A 22,599-nucleotide genomic window follows, 5' to 3' on the forward strand; every position below is an offset into this window, starting at 1 on the left:
GTTCTTTTTCTCTAATTGAGAAATTACATTTTACCTAAAAAACCCATCATGTCTGTTTGTGCCCATGATGTCTGTGGGAAATTTAGAAGACTGCCTGGACCAAGTAAGTGAAAGGAAATGTGAACAGTTGCCCAGAGGCCACGTCTGTCTTATAGAAATTCTCCTTCTATGTGTACAAGTTCCTGGTGATCAAAATCTCACCCTCTCTTTTTGGTCCACATTAAAGAAAAAAAACATTAAGGCACTCATAAATCTAATAGCTTGTGCTCTGAGGTGTTATCATTTAATGTACTTAAGCTATATAAGTAATTTTCTTTCTTAAAAGAATGAAAATAAAATCTCTGTGAATCTTGAAAAATAAACTGCAGTTCTGTACATTATGATCAAATGCATGTTAAATTCGTATACCACCCCAAGCCTCCTGAGTCATCCTATTCTGATGACCAGCATCCTATCAGATACAGTTTGTCCTTCTATGAATAGAATAAATTACCGTGTGTGTGTTTTAGTTACTTCATTGGTTATTACCATACAGTGACCCAAAACTAAGACCAGGGGTAAATAAACGCTGGACACTCGGCTTCACAGTGTCCTTAGGTTAAGGCTTCATGCGTTTCCTTTTAAGTATCTCATTAAATTAAGTGCAATTTCTGCCATCTGACTTGAATATCCATCTAAATAACTGTTATTTAACGGAAAGTGCACCAACTTTGATAGAGTTAATATTATCAGTAATCAAAGTAATAAACTGCAATTCAAATCACAGGCATTAAAATGTTTTTATTAAGAATTTGTAGAACACTTCAGATTTACTAAGTGCTTTGCATTCCTGATTAGTTATTCCTTGCTGGTGCCCTGAGATACGCCAGCGTTTTAGCCATGTGAGTTTGTGTTGTTAGCCCCTGAATCCACTTGTCCAGAGTCTGAGTGCATGATGGTTCATAATGAGGGCTTGTAAGTTAAGAATTACTAGGGCCATTTTTGGATCTACTATCCTCTTTTCCCTTTTCCCCATCCAGATAATTCCTTCAACTTTAAAAATGAATATAAGGGTTTCATTTTTATCTTTAGCTAACTTGTCACCATTTTACATGGATATGCGAAATTTCTAACAAAGGTATGGCCCAGACTTTTTCCTAGATACCCGAAGAAATATAGCCCTGTGTTTACCGTCTTGCAAATAACACCGACAATCTTAGTGATCACACATTCCTGCAAACAACTTGCTTAACAGTTAAATTATGAGCCAGACATTTTATTTAAAAGCCTCAGTGATACACCTAGGTAAGCAGTAAAATATTAGCAACACTTATGGGAAGTTCTTTGCACTAATAACTTTAAAGCCACTAGAGAGAGGTGAGAAAAACAACATTTTATTTCCAAATAGAATCTAAGAGTAAGTTTGTAAATATTCCTGGTGGCTACTCAGCTGACACGCACTCCCCATCCTGCTGGTGTGAGCCACATATTTTATATCTATTTCACCCACAGAAAGGAATACTCAAGAGTTGTGTTCCTTGCTCGTTGTCATATGGTAGATTCGCTGCAGGGTAAGGACTGGTGATGCCTCTGCTGCACTGATCCACACGACTGCTCACTGGAAGTTCTTTAAAGCTAGAGGTGTTTGATAATGAGAGTGGATGACTCTGGTCATTTCCCACGTATGGAGGGTATTAACTGACCATGACAAGCAAAAGGCATTAATTGATTAAGTATACTCCAGGCCTGGTTACTTAACAGATGGTACACTACTAATGAACTAGAAATAATCCAGGATTTAATAAGTTATTTTTTTGTTCCTTTTTACTCTGTTCTCCAAACATCTTATTTCTAGCCGGGCAGAAACATGAAAATCATTGCTTGAGTCTCAAATATTAGTCTCCCACATATTAGTACAAGAATTAATGAAAATTTAAAAGACCCAAACATAAAGGAAAGATGTAAACAAAGCATAACGTAGCCATACATTTATTCAGAAGTTTATTACAATCATAACTTCCACATTGGTTACATTTATGAGACCCCTGACCGCTATACATCTTATCAGTCAGCCAAGATCAAGCATTAACCTAAAAATACACATTGTGTGAATCCTGGAAACTTACCAAGAGATTTATTGTTTGCAACTATGGACCTTATGACAGTTTTTATGAAAATTACTGTGTTAGATAATCTGGGAATTTAAAAGCCACAAGTAACGTTAGCTCTGCCTTATGTAATACAACTGTATTGCAGTGCACTCTCAGGAAAACAAAACCAGAAAACACGGTCCTAAATTGACAGGACTAAAGAGAACTCACCTGTAACACTGAAGCCTTAAGAAAGAATACTATATTAAGCCTCTCTAAAACACTTTTACCAGTTAGTATCTCTTACTATAAAACAAACCCACTGCTGTCAAGTTGATTCTAATAGTGACCCTATAGGACACAGTAGAACTGCCCCGTAGGGTTTCCAGTGAGTGCCTGAGGGATTCAAACTGCTGACCTTTCGGTTAGCAGTGGTAGCTTTTAACCAGTAGGCCACCAGGGTTTCCTCTCTTACTGTGTATCTATCTATGTACAGATAGATAGATATATGCATATATAGAACAGGATCTTGCTAGCAAGTTGATTTTAACTGAATTCTATTTTCCAGTCAATACTCACTCTGAAACCATGAAGGAGGGGCGTTCCCTGCTGAATAAATTTGAACGGGTAGTGGGATTGAGCTGGAGGCCATTCATTTATAGCATGGTCTCAACAACTTTCCCCATTTATCACTATAAGAGCATCTACTGTTCTCCAGGCAGGGGGCTAGGCACTTTTTGTACTTTCACTGAAATATTCAACAATTTAATGAGGTAAACACAATTAATGCCATTTCATGGTATCTAAAAAAAAAAAAGATTCAGTGAGATCAGCCTGCCCAATATATGACCAAAAAAAAAAAAAAAACCCGTTGCTGTCGAGTTGATTCTGACTCATAGTGACCCTATTAGGACAGAGTAGAACTGACCTATGGGGTTTCCAAGGAGCAGCTGGTGGTTTTGAATTGCCGACCTTTAGGTTAGCAGCCACTGCATCACCAGGGCTCCAATATATCACAGGTAGTGAGCATTTTACTCCAAATCCCATATAGTTTCAAATATGCTTTGCTGCTTCACCGGGACTTCTCTGGAGTTAAAATTTAAGCTCTGACTTTGATTGCTTGCTGGCATTTAGCATCGTGCTCTGGTGGAAGGAATATGCTCTAAAATGCACTAATGACATGGCCTCTCCACTTGTATTAGAAGTCTGCCTAACCCAAGTTTTGGTTTCCTTCTATTTCCCTGCCTATCAGCTGGCAGGAAGCCGGAGGGAGGAAGGGAAAAATGTCCCATTATTCCATCCCTCCAGGATGAACAGAGTGGACTAGAGAGGAAATACAATGATGCGGAAATGCTGGAGTCCCCGTCTAGTCAATCACAGGGTCATTGGTCACTCAGAGGACAGTACCTGTCACATACCCCCCACTGCCTGCCACTGCTGGTGACTTGAAACATTTCCAGAATTAAGGATTTTCATTAAAAAAAAAAAATCTCCTGGTGCCTGTATATATGCATCTAGTTTTAATTTCAAAATATCAAGTATTTGTTTTAATCTTTCCCAAAGGTGAGGGGAGGTTCTACTCTGAGCACTTGCCGTGAGCCAGGTGTCGCCCACACAGTGTTGCCTCCCTCAGGAGACACTTTGAACCATGCTGCTGAAAGTACACAGGTGGCAGCCTGGTTTTTTGCATATACAGTGTTATTACGTTTATTTTGACCCCCTAATCTTTTACCTAATGGATGGATTAATTCATCTTTAAGCCTAGATGGAAAGGCCATTTTCTAATATACATTGAGGACCTAAGGATTCCATAGTTTAGTGAATTATTATTATTATTTTTGGAATATCTTGGAAATTCTAAGGATATAAATTTGAGAGCTGTAGTGATAAAGCCAACTATTTAGTTTTATCTTTCCTTCTTCCAACCCAGAAATTGCTAACAACTGTTCTCCCAAGAAGCAGGGAGTAGAGCTGTCCTCTCCTCCTCTGGCTCTTCATTAGTTTGACTTAAGAGGAAACCCATTCTGCTCTCAGCAGTGACCAGGAAAGAGGGAAAAAGTATTGTCTTGGACATGACCCTGATTACCTGATAGAAATCAACAGCCATTTTGCTTAAAGTGATAACTCTCTGCTGCCAGGATCCCAGTCTTAAATACCCACAGCTGCAGCATCCTTCTGTGGTGAATCCCAGACATGCTGTAAACTAGAAATCACAGAAGACATCCCTTCTGTCGATCTTCTTCATGCTTCTTCCAAGATAGTTTTCAAATTTGTTATGTATAGGTTTGCTTTTGAAAAATCAAAAATCTTAGGAACTTTATCAATATGTAAATTATTTAAAGTAGGTTATGGTTTGTTTTCCAAATATAAAATCCCATTGTGATATTTTATCAATCTTTTCAATAAATAAAAAAAGATAAAATATCACAATGGAAATTCAAGCTGGATTCAGAGAGGATGTGGAACGAGGGATATCATTGCTGATGTCAGATGGATCTTGGCTGAAAGCAGAGAATACCACAAAGATGTTTACCTGTGTTTTATTGACTGTGCAAAGGCATTTGACTGTGTGAATCATAACAAATTATGGATAACATTGAAAGAATTGAAATTCCAGAACACTTAATTATGCTCATGAGGAACCTGTATATAGATCAAGAGGCAGTTGTTTGGACAGAACAAGAGGATACTGCGTGGTATAAAGTCAGGAAAGGTGTGCGTCAGGGTTGTGTCCTTTCACCATACTTATTCAATCTGTATGCTGAGCAAAAACTCCAAGAAGCTGGATTATATAAGGAAGAACAGGGTATCAGAATTGGAGGGAGACTCATTAACAACCTGCAAGATACAGGTAATTCAACCTTGTTTAATGAAAGTGAAGAGGACTTGAAGCACTTACTGATGAAGATCAAAGACCACAGCCTTCGGTATGGATCACACCTCAACATAAACAAAAATCCTTGCAACTGGACCAATAAGCAACATCATGATAAATGGAGAAAAGATTGGAGTTGACAAGGATTTCATTTTACTTGGATGTACAGTCAATGCCCATGGAGGCAGCAGTCAAGAAATCAAACTGTGTTGCATTGGGCAAATCGACTGCAAAAGGACCTCTTTAAAGCAAAAATGTCACTTTAAGGACTAAGGTGTGCCTGACCCAAGCCATGGTGTTTTCAGTCACCTCATATGCAAGTGAAAGCTGGACAATGAAAAAGGAAGACTGAAGAAGAATCAATGCCTTTGAGTTATGGTGTTGCTGAAGAATATTGAATATACCACGGACTGCCAGAAAACTAACAAATCTGTCTTGGAAGAAGTACAGCCAGAATGCTTCTTAGAAGCAAGGGTGGTGAGACTTTGTCTAACACACTTTGGACATGTTATCAGGAGGGACCAGTCACTGAAGAAGGACAGTCTGCTTGATAAAGTAGACAGTGAAAAAGAGGAAGACCCTCAACAAGATGGATTCACACAGTGGCTGCAGCAGTGGGCTGAAGCATAACAATGATTGTGAGGATGGCGCAGGACTGGGCAGTGTTTCATTCTGTGGTACATAGGGTCCCTATGACTTAGAACTGACTCGGCAGCACCTACGAACAACATCTTTTCAAATTATACCATCTCCCAAGAGTGTGAATACTGGTGATGCCTAGCACCCCCAACCCCCACTTCTCCTGTCTCCTCCATCTCCCTCCAATTACTGTAAAAGAAAGGCACACTTAGGGGGCACCACTAGCTTAGCCTCTTATCTCCTATGGAAGACATCTCTAAACAGATATATAGTATTGGGGAAAATCTCACAAAAAAGGTTAAAGAATCTAAGCAGTTATTTGAAAGCAATTTAACCCTTAATAGGTACTATGCTTCTCAAAGTAACACAGAATGAGAACCTAGCTGAGACCTAGATTTAAACTCCTGCTGCTGTTCATTAGCTCTGCGGCCTTGGGCAGCACCTCCATGACTCGCCTTAAATGTGGTGTGTCCCTGTCACATGCTGGGTGCTTTCACATATACTGTCACACACCCCCCACAAACACACCAGCCCTGTGAGTGGATCCTGTTGCTCTCCTGTTTATAGATGAGAAAGCTTGCTGAAGAGGAGTGATTTTTCTAACAACCAGACTTGACACAGAGGTTGAAAACCCAGGACCGCTAATCCCAGGACCAAGAATTTCTCTCCACCTCCAGATTAGACTGGGTCAGCTCTAGGGACTCTTTCTACGTTGACTTATTATGATTTATTTATTTATTTATTTTCTATTTAAAGTTTCTAAAAATGTACACTGATGAAGAAAGCTTCAACCATCATGATTTATATTTTAATTCAAACAGTTATTATCTATTAATTCCTAACAGTGTCCCTCAATTCAATTGACTGAAAAATATGTTGTTGAAGGGAATATTTAAATATATTTTTGTTCTCTGCCAGCAATAGATGGAGTTCCACTCTCTGTAATTCTTTCAAATCTCTTGTTTTCCAAAATAAAAATAATCACATTTATTCCATAAAAGTGTATTCATTTTTATGATGTCAGTTTCAAAGTCGAGTCAAAAGTAATCAGAATAATTTCTTAAAATAATTTCCCAGCTAAGCAGGAAGGACTTTTAAGGAACAAAAGTGGAGAAAATAATAACTTGTATGTAAATCTTACAAACATCTACTCAATCAGTGAGTGAGTACTCCCTCCCCACTAGTGTTAAGTTTTTATATTTAATACATTTAATAATGGCTAACAATTCAGCATACTCTAAGCAGTTTGGCGTCCTATCAGTGGTATAATTGTGTAAAGTGGTGCCTGGATTCAGGAGTCAGGCTGCTGGAGTTTGAATCTTGGCTTTGCTGTTCACTAACTGTGTGACCACAGGCAAGTTTATTCATCTCACTGTAAATTGAGGATTGTGTAAGTATCAAATAATTTAGTATCTATAAAGTACTTAGAACAGTGCTTGGCACATGAAGCATTATGTAAGTGTTAGCAGTTATTATTCTGGAAAGTGGGATTAAGAAAGGAGAGGAGAGATTTTTACTCGTCAATGTTTACCTTTTCTTATTGTTTTATTGTGTAAATTTTGCAATAAGAAAAATAATCAGTTTGAAGCCACTAAACTCTTATTCTGCAAATATATTTCGGGCTGCATGTTTACCCTTAACTTTTATCCCCTTCTGATCGGTGAACAGTGATAGTTTTGGTCTGATTATGTTTTAGCCTGATGTGCAGAAAGATACTGTGAATTGCCCTAAGTACCCTGGAGAGAAGTCTTGTCACTCCCTTCCTCTCAGTACTTCCTTCTGTTTTGGACGACTTTATGAAACCACAGAAACCACTCTCGATCTCTGGAAAAATACATCCACCTACAAAGTAAATGAAACAGTAAATAAAAATAGTTTCCAGTTTCTCTTTGCACCTCTTGCCTGGTTCTTTCCATTTCTAGCCACAAGGATCATGCTTTTTTCCCCCCCCCCCCCCGTATAACTTTTTTTTTGTTACAGTAAAATTTGTATATATTAAATATACAATTAAATTGGTTTTGGTAAATATATATATACCCATGAAGTTATTACTCAGGTCAAGATATAGATGTTCTATCACAGGGGTTTGCTGTGGGCCAAAATCAACTAGACACCACCTAATAACAACATCACCCCCAGAAGATCCCTCAGGCTCCCTTCCAGTCAAGACCCACCTTTCCCATCCCATTAGACAATCATTATCCTGATTGTTACCACCAGGCGTTACTTTTATCTCTTCTTGAACTTCATGTAAATGGAATTATACAGAATATACTCTTTTGTGTCTGGTTCCTTTTACTTAACATAATGTTTTTGACATTCATCTATGTTGTTACATGTATTAATGATGTCCCCTTTTTTTTTTTTTTAGTTGCTAAGTAGTGTTCTATTATAAGAATATACTACATTCTTTAGTCCACTGTCTTGTTGATGGACATTTGGATTGTTTCCAGTTTTGGCTGTTATGAACCATATGACTAAATAGTTAATATGGCTAAATAATACAGACATTATCGTACAAGTGTTTTGTGGACATGTGTTTTAATTCTCTTGTGTAAATACCAAGGAATGGAATTGCTAGATCATAAGGTAGATAGTTGTTGGCAAGAAATTACCAAGCAGCTTTCCAACTCATGGAAACCCTGTTGCTCTACTTGGGTTCCCTTTGCTGGCACCACCATCCAGAAAGATGGTGTTCCACCTCCAGGCACAGACTGCCTGTTCATAGGCTTCATCTCATTTGTTTCTGTTCTCTTGGAAATCACAGTCTTTTACTACCTGTTGTCCAGTGGCTGAAAATACTTGTTTTGTTTCCCTACCCCACCCCAGTTCTTTTTTATTATTCATGTAAAATCTAAGACCCTTGAAACATTGCAATTTCATTTAACCTCCTTTTTTATCCTTGTTGCTATTGTTGTCATATGTCTTAGATGTATGTATATTATAAATCTCATATGACAATGAATATATATATGTGTGTGTGTGTATGTATACACACACACACATATATATATATTCAGTGTATGTATCGGAGCCCCGGTGATGCAGTGGTTAAGCGTTTGGCTGCTAACCGAAAGGCTGGCAGTTTAAATCCACTAGCCGCTCCTTGGAAACCCTATGAGGCAGTTCTGCTCTGTCCAGTAGGGTCACTACGAGTCGGAATCGACTCAACAGCCACGGGAAATATATATATATATATATTTACATTAAACTGTTGGTTGTATTTTAAAGAAATTTTTTAAATACTATCTTATATTTAAGCACATTTATACCATCTCTGTTTTCTTCGTTTCTTGTACATCTGAGTTTCCACCTGGTGTCGTTTCCCTTCAACCAAGAAATTTCCTTTAATATTTCTTATAATGCAGGTCTGCTGGTGATGAATTTTCTTGGTTTTCTTTATTTAAGTATTTCTTTATTTTGCCTTGAATTAAAGAATATTTTCACTGGATATAAATTTCTGGATTGAGAGTTTTCTGTGTTTTTTTCTTTCAGCATTTTAAAGATGTACAATTGTTTCTGGCCTACGTTTTTTCTGAGAAAACATCAGTTATCATTCCTATCATTGTTCCTCTTAATTTTTCTGTGGCCACTTTCAAGACTTTCCCTTTATATTTGCTTTCGATTAGTTTGGCTATGAAGTATCAGGTGTAGTTTTGTTTTTGTCCTTTTGCATGGGTTTACTGAGCATTTTTGATTTGCAAGTTACTGGATTTTACTGAATCTTGGAAATTTTGGTCACTATTTCTTCAAATATATTGTCTGCTCCATTTTCTCTCCCATCTCCTTCTGGGCTTCCAATAACACTCCTTGATTTCTCCACAGGTTATGGAGAACCTGTTCATTTTTTCCCTATCTTCTTTCTCTTTTTCCAAATGTATAATTTATATTTCTTTTTCCTTAAATTCACTGATGCTTTCTTCTGCCACCTCCAGTCTGTTATTAAGACCAATCAATAAATTGTTCACATCAAATACTGTATTTTTCAGTTGTAGAAAGTCCAATTTTTTTTGTTTACATTTTTCACTGCTGACATTTCCCATCTATTCTGTCATTATTGGCATCCTTTCCTTTAAGTTATTGATCGTATGTCTAGTAGCTGATTTATAGGTGTTGCCTGCTAATTCCAACATCTGTATCATGCAAGGACATTCTCTGGACACAACATTACATTTTTCTGTTCTTCTCATGTCTGGTAATGTTTTGACTATATACTGGACTTTGTGGGTGATATGTTGGAGACTCTGGGTTCTGTTATCTTCTTCTAAAGAATGTGTTTTGTTTTTTCTAGCTGCCTGTTAGATTGCAGGCTGATTGCCTTGATCTCTTGATGATTAATTCTACGTTTTGTTATGGCACATCTGTCTTAGGGTGAATGCTTAGTCCTGACATAGTGTTTATTTGGCATTTCTTGGGTTTCAGTAGAAAGACTGAAGTGTTTGCCAAGCTCACCTGCCTTAAACCAAAAAAACCAAACTTGGTGCATTTGGGTTGAGTTCAACTTATGGTGACCCTGTGTGTTACAAAATAGAATTGACTACTCTAGGATTTTCTTGACTGTAATCTTTATGGGAAGCAGATCAACAAGCATGTCTTCAGCAGTGCTGCTAGGTGGGTTCAAACCACCAAACTTTTTGGTTAGTAATAGAATGAGGTTCAAATCTACCTCCCCTGTGTGAGTAGTAACTCTTTTTTAATCCTTACTAGTCTCAAATCCTCTTTAGAAGTAAAAAAAGATAGGTATAAATAATAAATAAATACATTTAACCAATACTATCTTTTTTTTATGCAATTATGTTTTTATATTGACAGAAATAGGAATCTGTAAAGTGGTATTGCTAAGTGACTAATAGTTATTTATGAAACATTTTTCACTTGTTTGCTCAATGGCTTCCATCAGGAAAAACGCTCTCATTGTCTTGTTTTGCAATTGTCTAGTACCTGGTCTCTTAATAACAGATAATTATATATCCCAACTACTGTGATTTCATTTTCTAATTTTACCTTATGCACAGAGAATGTGAATATTTCACAGGCCTGATCTATGCAGGCAGCACATGCATTTTGACTCTTGCCCATTATAAATGCTCTAATTCTTATAATTGCAATAGAATGAATCCAAGACAAATTAGTATTGATTATCTTTGTCATTGCAATTACTTCTGTTTTTGGTAAAGTTTTTGGTTATAAATATTAGAATAATCAAGGTCCATGTTTATACATATAATTTGTGTACTGCTCTCTGAAGGGGTAGAGTAAGACATCACTCATGTTCTGTCATTTGAATGTGATATTTTCTCTATTTAACCTATCTATGAAAAATCAACCAACTGTGTACAAACTTCATATTGCTAAACACTAATATCATAAAGAAGAGTATACATAAATAGATATAAACTGTAATAAGGTCAGTTAGTTCAATTAAATAAAATAAGAATCTTTTGCATATATACCATATACCAACCATTATAGTATGTGCTGTGGTTAAAATATAAATAAAATGTAGCCCTTATTCTCAATGAGCTTATAGTTAACTCAAGAAGATTAATAAGATTGACTGTATTTTAAAGCTGCATGGGGCAAATGGCTGGAAAACTTGGCCGAGACTCTGAAAGGAAAATTTGAATCTTTCTGTATTGAAAGGATGAAGAGTGGGATCCTACTGGCATCTCAAACAGAAGCCCAAGAGGGCTGTACTTGAGGAATCATATGGACCAGAGGTTGACTAAATCTTACAAAAACTGTAACTGAATCACAAACTAGCTCAATACCTGACTGAATAGGAATGATCAGCTCCTCACCCTATCTGTTTAACAAAGGAAAAGAGGGAAGCTTATCTGATAGAAAATAACATTACATGGAGTCTCTACAGTTCTATACATAGTGCCAGGCCAAAAAAAAAAAAAATTGAAAAGGATTACACATGCAAAGAATTTAAAAAAAAAAAAAAAAAAGCAAGCAATAATCAAGAGAAAAATTAACTAGAGAAGCAGACCCATAAATGATCTGAATAATGTAGCTAACAGGCAGGATATTAAAAGAATAATAAATAATATTTGAAGAGCAGAATAAAGATGGTTATAATACATGGAAGAATGCAGAATTTCACCAGAAAATTGAAATCTATTTAAAATTCAGGTTGACATTTTAGAATGGAAAAACATAGTATTAAAAGTTCAGTCTTTAGTGGATGAATTTCACCACAGATTATCCATAGCAAAGTACATGAGAAGGGAACTGGAATACAGATCAATTAAAAAACACCCAAATTAAAGTATAGAGGGGAAAAAAAGATAAGACAGACAAGAACATGAGACACACAGAACATACACAAAAGGCCTAATTTAAATATAATTGAAATCCCAGAAGGCAATAAGCATAAGAATGCCCGTCATCAGCAAATTAGATTAATAAATCATGGTAATTCACCCAGTGCTATGCTATATACAACAATGTGAATAATGAATCTACAACTACATGTAATATTCTGTCTAAACCCCACAAGTATAAGATTGGGTAAAAAAAAAAAAAGAGACACACACATAAATACATATGGTGTGATTCATCTATATACAAATTGAAAGAACAGATAAAATTATTCTGTGAGAATTTAGGACTGTGGTAACTCTTGGGGAAGTGTCAGTGACTGGAAGGAAATATGATGAGGAACTTCTAGAACCGTGACTCTCCTGTTTCTTGACCTGGGTGCCACTTACATGGATGTGTTCAGTTTTTGAAAAGTCATTGAATTGTATTCTCATGTTAGGTGCCTTATCTTGTATGGACATTATTCTTCAATAAAATATTTTTATATGATTTGTAGACTTGTAGGAAGAACAGACTTCAAACAATCTTTAGAGGTCATCCTAATCTATCTCCCACCTTTTTACAGTTGAGTTTACCGAGACCTTGTTAGTCAAGTAACTTAACGTCTCAGAAAAGAGACTAGACCTCAACTAATCTTTATTCATATATGTTCCTTTCATTGCCTACAAGATAATAGAAGAGAAAGAGGTTGTCATTTATTATGCAGTACATTTTTGGCACAGGAGAAAAAAGTTTGTGATAAGATTATATAACTCAAAACACTCTTGAACTTATTCACAGTTTGGTCCTATTTACAAGTTTGAAATATCTGTTTTGTAAAATGTTATCACATATTATAAAACTTGAACATTTTGGTGGAGCTTGAGATTACTCTTCTGCCCTGTGACTAGATTTAGAAAACTGTGCTTTAACCAAATTATGCATGTTAAAATCACAAATTCATCTTCTGCTGCCTGTAATGAATGTCCTACTTTGAATGAGCCCAGTGCTTTTTTTCTGCTTGGGTATTTATGATACCCCATTACATCCCTTTCCTTAGGAAAGTTGTGATTGTCTGCAAATGAGTTAAGGAATTCTATTTAAGGCATAGAAATACTTTCAATGAAAATGGAGTTTTATACCCCAGCTTATGGAATACCCCATGTGGTATTACATAAATTCCTGAAAGTAGGAAATGCTACTCAGAATTGTATGGCAAAAATATTTTGAAGTGACCTATCACTGTGTGTCAAATGATAATAATTGCTTCCCGTAAAGTGGAGAGTAAAACAGCTCAACCAAAAACATGATGCGACTCAGTATGTACAGTGTATGTGTGGATGTGTGTGTGTGTTCCTCTTAGCCGTGTAATTGCAGCTCCACTACCAGGCTGATTCCACTGGAATGTGTTCTGTGATTAGCCCAGGCTCTCAGATGTGGAAATGACTGCCCTAGTGGTTTGCTGGTTACAGATTTAAAATATTTGCTTTTCACGTATATGTCAGTTTAACCCTAAAAATTTCTTAAAGTTATATATGTGTGTGCCAATATGCTAATATTTATTTAATTGTCTTATAGGACTGCATCAAAACATGTGAACAAGGACCTTGGTAATCTGGAGGAAAACAAAAAGTTAGAAGAAAACAATCACAAAACAGAAGCCTAAGACAGAAATTAGTTGTCCAGGTGGGTAGGCTGTGTGAAGTTTATAGACATGATTTCCAGGGACGTATGAAACATTCTTGAAGATGAAAGGGAACGGTCTGATGTTAAGATGCCTCATAATTGCAGCTTTCAAAACAGGAAGAGTTTTTCAAATGGAAATTTTTGTGACTTAGGTGTTCTCAGAAGAGTGGAATCTCACACATCTCCCAGTCATCCCCAATATAAGCGTTAGCCTCTAAATAATCAAAATCAGTTTTGATATTTTAACACCCAATTAACATGGGTTTAATTAACACTTTGTATTCTAATGCCAAGATTTTGCTGATTACAAAGCAGGGTTTCGAACCAGCTCAAACCGATCCAGTCATGGCTGACGAAGCAAAACCAGAGCAGATGGGTGCTCTGGAAAAATTATGGGCAGAAGCCCTAGAGTAGGAGACTCGAAAGAGGCACAGTGAGCCCTTTCAGGGTCCCAATGAGTTAGAATGGATTACTGGCAGGACTGTGGAGAGTGACACACATTCAGAGCGGCAGGGTCGGCGCCATCTTTGAGTAGGGCACCACTGTTTTCCAGCTCTGCTTCAAATCCAACGGGCCAGAGATTTGGTTGCTATGCAGTGTGTATGCTGCCCTTGTTTTCTAAGAGGGAGATTAGGTTTCTAACAGGGCTTCAACCCGTAATTTTTCACATGTAGTTACCATTCCATTTCACCCAACGTTTAACAATTCCTGTCTGTTCTGGTTTCACTTCCTCGGCAGAACTGATTCGAAGCCCTGGTGCAAAGTAACTTTATTTTATTGACATTTGTGTAGAATAAGAGCAGATCCTAATCCTTTAACAGTTGTGAGAATAATTTAAATTATAAAAAGCTCAATCTAAGTATTTAATATACAGATAAACATGAGATAAATATGAGTGCATTTATATACCCATCTCCCAAATCATTTTAAAGACAAACAAGCTTGTGTATATGTATGTAACACACGTATGCTTTTCTAGTTACAGTACATCTGTGTGTGTGTGCGTATACGCATATTTGCATGTACACACGTATGCGTAAGGAGCCCTCGTGGCTCAATGACTAAGTGATTGGTGCCTAACTAAAAGGTTGGCAGTTCGAATACACCCAGCAACTTCCTCAGGAGAAAAGACCTGGCAATCTGCTGCAGTAAAGATTGTTGTTGTGTGCCATTGAGTCCATTGCAACTCATAGTGCCCCCATAAAACAGAGTAGAACTGCCCCATAGGATTTCCAAAGCTGCAATCTTTACAGAAGTAGACTGCCACATTTTTCTCCCCCGGAGCAGCTGGTGGATTCAAACCGCCAACCTTTCATTTAGCAGCTGAGCTTTTACCACTGTGCCTTCCATAAAAATTTTAAAAACCCACGCCGTCAAGTCCATTGCGACTCCTAGCAACCCTATAGGACAGAGTAGAACTACACCATAGAGTTTCCAAGGAGCACCTGGTGGGTTTGAACTGCCAACCTTTTGGTTAGCAGCTGTAGCACTTAACCACTACACCACCAGGGTTTCCCCATAAAGATTACAGCCTAGTAAACCCTATAGGGCATTTTGACTGGGTCCTATAGGGTCACTGTGAGTCGGAATCGACTCAACAGCAGTGGATTTGGTTTTTGGTTTTTATAGGGTCACACTATGAGTCGGAATCAACTCAAGAGCACAAAACAGCAACAGCATATGTATGTCTGTGTATATGTGTATGTATGTGTGTATATGTATACGTGTAGGATTCATATTATCAATGTTGTGTATATTGCATATATAATATAGCTATAAATGTGATTTTTAAGACAATCTCAAGGAGACAGTATTGTCACTTGCAATATGAGCTCTTTCTTTTTATTCATGTTCCATTGAGCCAGCCAAAAAAAAAGCCATTTGGACAAATTATTTTGTGTGTCCTTGAGAATGACTGTTACTGATGTAAAATCCACAACCACCACAGTAAACCTTGGCATCATTGTAAATAAACCGCAAGTCTCAACTTCAGTAGGCCACCTGAGTTAACTCCTTCATAAGAATGGGGGACATGGGAAATAAATGTAATTGGGAGAATTCACACAAAAGAGAAGAATAGAATAACTGAAAAAAGGGCATACATTCAAAATCTGAAAACCAAGATCTCAAACCGATTGGACAAAAGAAGTGGAAATTGGAATTCCTCTCCCGTCCTGCTTTCCTTTGGAAGCCAAGCATGGGATGATTCGACCTGAATTTTTTTTTTTTTGCTTTTGCGTCTCTAAAGTTTTCTCCCCAACCTCATATAAACATAAAGTTTTACCCTGTATTCTTTTAAATTGGGTAGAGTAAGTTTTCAGAGGAAAATTGAGCTTGAAGACAAACCCCCACAAAATAGGGTGTGAATTGAAAGAGTAAGTGCATTTTTTTTTTAGCCTGAAGAGAAATGAGATTTTTTTTCTGCAAACCTTGTCATCTTAGTTTGAATTCAGCCATTTTCATAAAAATAAAAAACTCTCAACAGTTTCTAATTTTTCTTCTTTTTTGTAATAGACGGGACGCAGCCATGCTTGAATTAAAGGTAGACTCAGGGACAAGAGTTTTATAGAAAGGTTCCTATTAAAATAACCCCATCACTTTTAGTACAATGCCACTGTTGATGATGAAGATGATTGTTGCAGTAACTTATCTAAATTGTATTTTCTTTCTTTTTCATCATTTCAGAGAAAAAAAAAAAAACCCATATAGACCAATTGAAGCATGAACGTGGATTGTATTTAAGACACATATAAAGACATTGACAGCAATTCATGGTTCAAGTATTAAGCCGTTCATTCTACCAAGCTGTCACAGGATTTTAGAGAATTATCTCAAGTAAAACGATGAATGAAATGATAAACAGTAACAGCAGATTTTGGCAGCCATGATAATAGGTCATCTGTTTTGTTTGGCTTTTCGTTTTGTTTTTTCTGTAAACGTCTGCACTGAGGATTTCTTTTTGGTTTGCCTTTTATGTAAATTTTTTACGTAGCTATTTTTATACACTGTAAGCTTTGTTCTGGGAGTTGCTGTTGGTCTGATGTGTAATGGAATGTTTTTATTTCAATTGTTTGTATGGGTAATCTGAGCAGGTACATTTCTGATTCTGATTGCTATCAGTAATGCCCCAAACTTGATCACAAGCACCTCAGACCCAAAGGTGGCAGCTTGTGAAGACTGGGGACACACACATCGCTCTAGTCAAAGTTGTGATTTCCATCACAAAGAACGGGGAGCAGAGAGTCAGAATAAAAAGCACCATGTGAGTTTATTCTGTGTATGTGCCACCCGCTGACTCTCGGAAGTCAAATCACACATGCGTATGGACACATACATAAAAGGGTACTCCCAAACTGACAATTTTGCCTATTTTGGGGAAAAAAAAACAATTTGGGCAGCACTTAGTTTTGAGACACCTACCAGTAAATTATTTTCCCTCAAAAGAAAAAGCAAACCAATACGTGAGAGACAGTTTGGAAAAATCATGGAGAACGTTCCCACTTCCATAGATCATAATGTAAATCACTGTAGTTAAAAGTTGGTTTTAAATCCTTTGGGTTATCCACTGCCTTAAAATTATACCCGTTTCCTTTAAAAAAAGATACCAGTCAGAATTGGAGATTTTTAACAGTGGTCATTATCAAAGCTGTGTTATTTTCCACAGAATATAGACTCTATATTTTTTTCGTGTGTGTTTTTGTTAACTACGCTACAGATACTGAATGCACCTTGAGATAATTTAGTGTTTTTAACTGGTACATAATTTATCGAGCAGTACATGAAAGTGTAATAATAAAATGTCTATGTATCTTTAGTTACATTCAAATTTGTAACTTTATAAACATGTTTTATGCTTGAGGAACTTTTTAGGGTGGTAGTGAAAATGGAAACTTTTTGAAGTAGACTGAATATGGGCCAATGGTTACCTGTGATTAGACTTTTAAACTTTGCTCTTTCAAGCAGAAGCTTGGTTTCTGGGAGAACATTGCACAGCCATTTTTGTCCCAGGATTTATATAACTTTACAGGAAAAAAAAAAAAAAATGAACATCAGATTTCCAGGTATATAACTGTGTTCTTTGGGGGAAAAAGGAAAACTGGTGTTTGTTTTTTAGGTCAATGGGATAAAAAATCAGAAGCCGATGAAAAGAAACTGAAGATTAAAGTCAGAAGGCAATTAGGAATAGTATTTTGCTACTTCCGCATTATTCAGAAACACGTGTTATTGTACATTTGTCAACCGTTTCCTGTCTGGGCAATAGTAACTGAGTTTAATAAAATCTTCCTGTAGTACATTGGTAGGGATTAAATATATAAAATATCCTATTAGACTCGATGCTGTATAAAATATTATGGGAAAGAAGAAAATATGTTATTTGCCTCTAAACTTTGATTTATTGAAGTTTTATTTGGCAGGAAAAAAAATTGAATCTTGGTCAACATTTAAACCAAAGTAAAAGGGGAAAAACCAAAGTTATTTGTTTTGCATGGCAAAGCCATTCTGTTATCTCTGTAAATACTGTGATTTCTCTCTCTCTTTTTTTTTTCTCTTTAGAATTTTGTTAAAGAAATTCTAAAAGTTTTAAACACCTGCTTTCTGCAATAAACCATGAACACTACAAAGAAATCACTTCCATCTAAATTTTTTTTTTTTCCTTTTTCCTTTGGTGTGGGAGATCAAAGCTTCAAAGTCTAACTCCTAAGATATATTTGCAGGAAGAAGCAACGTGACAATAGGAAGAGAGGGTTATACTACAATTATTTCTTGGCGTCCACTTGCAATGGTTAACTAATTCCAAAAACAGTTGTCAGAACCTAGAGAGCAGAACATGAGAAACGGGGAGCCATGGACAAAAAGCAGAAAGCCTGCTGGGAAAAAGGGACAACGTTATTACCATTGAATCAATGCCTGGACAAAGAGCAAGACTCAGTTGTGTAATGGTGGCCAAGTGCACAGCAGTGCTGGGAAGAAGATAACTCATGGTCCTCAGCTTTAGAGGTTTTGTCTCTCCAATTTAACTCTTTGACAACAGGAGACAGGTTTTGCCAGTTCAAGGTTCGCTCCATGTCTGTGACTACAGGAATTGTATGTGGAAATGGATTAACATACCCGTCTATGCCTAACAGATAATAAAACTGAAATATGTCTTCACATAGCTCTCGCAGCTGCCTGCCTCTTGTCTAAGCTTGGAAGTTCGTGTATAGAAAGTGATTGTGTGTATTAAAGAGTGGAAATATGTATAGTGACTCTTCATCTCTCTGGAGTGAGAATACAGAAAAATAGTCTATGCCTGCCTGTTATTCCAGGGGGGCCAGCTTAGCCAGTCCTAGATTCCACCCGTGACTGGTTCTACAGTGTGTGTGTCTCTGCATCTTCAGTTAGCATGATCGTACTTATTGTGGGTGACCTCTGTGGCTGCACTGAGAGCTTCATTAAGAGGACATTTCCCTAATTCCTCACACCTGTCATAAACATGCCAAATGGCTTACCATTTGAAATTACCTAGGCATGAACTTTCATGGAAGTGCTTTTCCTTCTAAAAAAAGGTAAAGCCAACTGTGTGCATCAGAGAGGGAAATATTCATTGAGCCCATCCTATGTGCTAGGACCATGCATACATTATCTTATTTAATCCTTAACAATTATAAATAATATTAAAGATCCCCTGTTTGACAGCTGAAGAACTGAGGTCCAGAGAGCTTCCATAACTCTTAAGTGTGCTTAGCATCTACGTAGGGGAGTTGGGTATCAAACTAGGTAGAACTCCAAAGTCCATGCTTGGCCTAGTCCACTGTAGTTCTCAAATTTCCTCTGAAGAAACTCTCCTTTTCATGATAGATAACACTGAAGAATATTTAACACGTGAATAAGTTGTTCCATCTATAAAGGAAAATTCCAAGTTGTTTAAGTCATGTAACTGTATAATTTTTCAACTGTATTTGGATTAAATTTGTATAATTTTTCAACTGTATTTGGATTAAATTTATTAGACAGTATGTATTATATATATAACCAAAAAACCAAACCCGCTGCCATCAAGTCAATTCCAACTCATAGCGACCCTATAGGACAGAGTAGAACTGCCCCATGGAGTTTCCAAGGAGTGCCTGGTGGATTCGAGCTGCAGACCTTTTGGTTAGCAGCCGTAGCTCTTAAACACTATTTCACAAGGGTTCCCATTATATATATAGACACACATATATTTTATTTTTACATGCACATAGATTGGTTATCACATATGAAGTGCCTCTTATGAGACAGGAGCCCTGGTGGTGCAGTGGTTAAGAGTCCTGCTACTAACCAGAAGATTGGCAGTTCAGATCCACCAGCCACTCCTTGAAAACTCTATGGGGCAGTTCTGCTTTGTCCTGTAGGGTCGCTATAAGTCAGAATCGACTCTATGGCAACAGGTTTGGTTATTACGAGATAGGCACTGTACTGATGTTTAATTTACAATATTTCATTAAATCATCTCAACACCCTGATAGAGGTGTTGCTATTTCCATTTTACAGATGAAGACAATGCAAACAACTTTGTCTATAATCACTAACACAGGAGGTGGTTGAGCGAGAACCCACACTCAAGACACCAAAGTCCAAGGAGCTGTATTCCCCGTTATTGTTTGTCACCTGCATCCTAAGACTGTCCATCTGTCTCTGCTTGCACAGGGCACCAAGATGACAGATTTGCATTCAACCAGCTACTTGTTCCTCCTTGTATGAACACAGCATTCATATTCAGAATAGCTTGAAAAGAAATGAGAAACTCGTGCAAACTGCTTTGAATATAATATTCTGTAAATGTTAGGGTTTTTTTTGTTTGTTTTTTTAATCCTGTGTCTAAGGAATCCAAGGTACTAACTGTACTATTTAAAAAATCAGAGTAGTAGATTTGGCTTTGCAGGTATTCCTTTACAAAAAAAAAAAAAAAAAACAGCTAAACATATGTTTTTTTTGTTTTTTTTTTTTTTATTATAAGCTCCTTGAAAAAAACTAGCTTTTCAACACACTGTCTTGGGAACACATGAAGCAAGAAAGCTGGAGCTCATTTTCTTTTTCCCCCCACCATCCTGCCTCTTCTCTTTGCCATCCTCGTTCAAATTCAATTTCTTTGCCTTCCCCCAAATGCTGCCCCTCTCTCGTTTTTTCCTTCCAAATACTTCACGTGCACAGATGTCCTTTGGGAATGAACACACAGGCACATGACTCCAAAAGAAGCCCCCATTCTCAGGCGATTTGGTCTTGTTCCCTTTTATTCATCAGCCGTAGGGAAAGATCTTACCCTGTGATGGCTCAGCAACTGAATGACAGAAAAGATATTCCATTGCATAACTACACGCATACACACGCAAGGACGCGTGTGCACGGGAACACACATACATGCCTGCAGACACACATTGTGGGCTATTTTACTGCATTTTCCTGAACAGCAGGACATGATTTGTTTATCAGGAAAGGAATTATTCAAAAAACTATAAAATATTTGCCAAATAGCAGCTATGGGGTAGAAATGTCCCTATATGCACTAATATTGATATAATGTAAAATATTAATATTTTGATGGGAAGTATTCTTAAATATAACAGATACAGTATCACATTAGACCCAATAGTTGCAATGAAATTTGTACACGTACACCTGATTGTATAGATTCTATACCACAGAAAAGCTAATAAGGACCTCAACGTGATACCCAGTGAGGCCCAAAATAAATCTTTGGAATCTTTGTGAGCTCTGTGTTTGCAGCCAGCAGAGGCTGTGGTCTCCAGAAGGTACAGCATTTAATCAAATGTGCCTTTGGAAGCTGTCAGAAACTCCATTTGGACCATTCGGGAGCTAAATAATCAAAATGAAATCTCAACTTTTCCCTTAAATATTTTCATTCTGATTCTGTATTCCCAAGCAGCCCAGAATACATTGAACTTCAATTAGCAGCTTAAATTGATGGCTTGATGCCACAACACCTGAGGTGTTTACTTCCGCAGAAATAGAGGATGAAATTTAAGAAGCCTTATACAATTCCCTGAATTCTCATCAGTAAGAGAACCGCATTACTGGTGAAATAAGATGTAGCGACTGCTTGAAAATTGATTCACAGCACTCTGCCTGGAATAGCTTATTAAGGAAACAATATTTATGCTAAGAAAAGGTTTATATCTAAGCATGATAGTCATCCCTCAAATGTTAAACTGTTACTAAAAACTCAATTTACTTATAAGATTTGGCTTCTATTTTGTTAGTAATAACAGCTAAGTTCCTTTTTTAATTTGATTAGAATTGCCTACCGAAAGCTTTAGCCACAGCCTGTGTACTGAAAGACAAATAGACATTATTAATTGTTGAGTGTTGATTCCAGGAGGAAAGGTTTTTTTTTGAACATTTGTAGGTTCATTTACAGTTACCATCTTGTGATTTTTCTTTTTAAGTAAGCTTTTTGCTTTATACATAATAGTTTCATAGGAGCTTTTTAAAAGATGATGAGATCTTGGGTGCATTGCAACAACATACACATAAGCAACAGATAGTCTTGCCCCAATTTCCAAACTGATGGATCTGTTTTGAGAGAAATGTGATTAAAAGATTGTCTGTAGTGGCTTTGTTACTCTTTCGTTCCTTCGGGTTTGGTTTTTCTTGAGTGTAATAGAATAAAGTCATTAAAATAGCCAACATGTACTTCAGAGTTATCATCAGTTATGTTTTTCTTGTCCCAGTGATAATGGTAATGTATGTAATCAACGTTCAAGTCAATGAGCTATGAGTGTTTATAAATACTAGTACTATAGTTCTTACTGGGTTTTTGTAACATAGATGGAGTAAAATTTATATTGGGCCCCTCAACATTATTGCCCAGTGCCTCCAGGCATTACACAGAACAGAACCTGGCAGTTTGTGTTGCTAAGCCCTGTTATTCCCCTCCAGGGACAGTCTGCCAATAAGCAAGGTACCCACGTCATCAAAGATGTGGTGAAACCCAGGTGAAATTGTGCACTATAGCTTAGTAAGTAAACACAGTTAAGCCCGTGA

General features: G+C 37.0%; 1 protein-coding gene across 1 annotated transcript in view; it reads left to right on the forward strand.

Moving 5' to 3' along the window:
* The window catches only part of ALCAM (activated leukocyte cell adhesion molecule), a 200,257-nt gene extending 186,682 nt beyond the window's left edge, over positions 1-13,575 (forward strand). The window contains exon 15 of the mRNA XM_049858259.1: positions 13,468-13,575. Coding sequence (XP_049714216.1) covers positions 13,468-13,555 — 88 coding nt within the window. The 3' untranslated portion in view covers positions 13,556-13,575. The remainder of the gene's footprint in view (positions 1-13,467) is intronic.
* Positions 13,576-22,599: the final 9,024 nt, after the last annotated feature.

The sequence above is a fragment of the Elephas maximus genome, chromosome 18, assembly GCF_024166365.1.
Source record: "Elephas maximus indicus isolate mEleMax1 chromosome 18, mEleMax1 primary haplotype, whole genome shotgun sequence".
NCBI classification, from domain to species: domain Eukaryota; kingdom Metazoa; phylum Chordata; class Mammalia; order Proboscidea; family Elephantidae; genus Elephas; species Elephas maximus.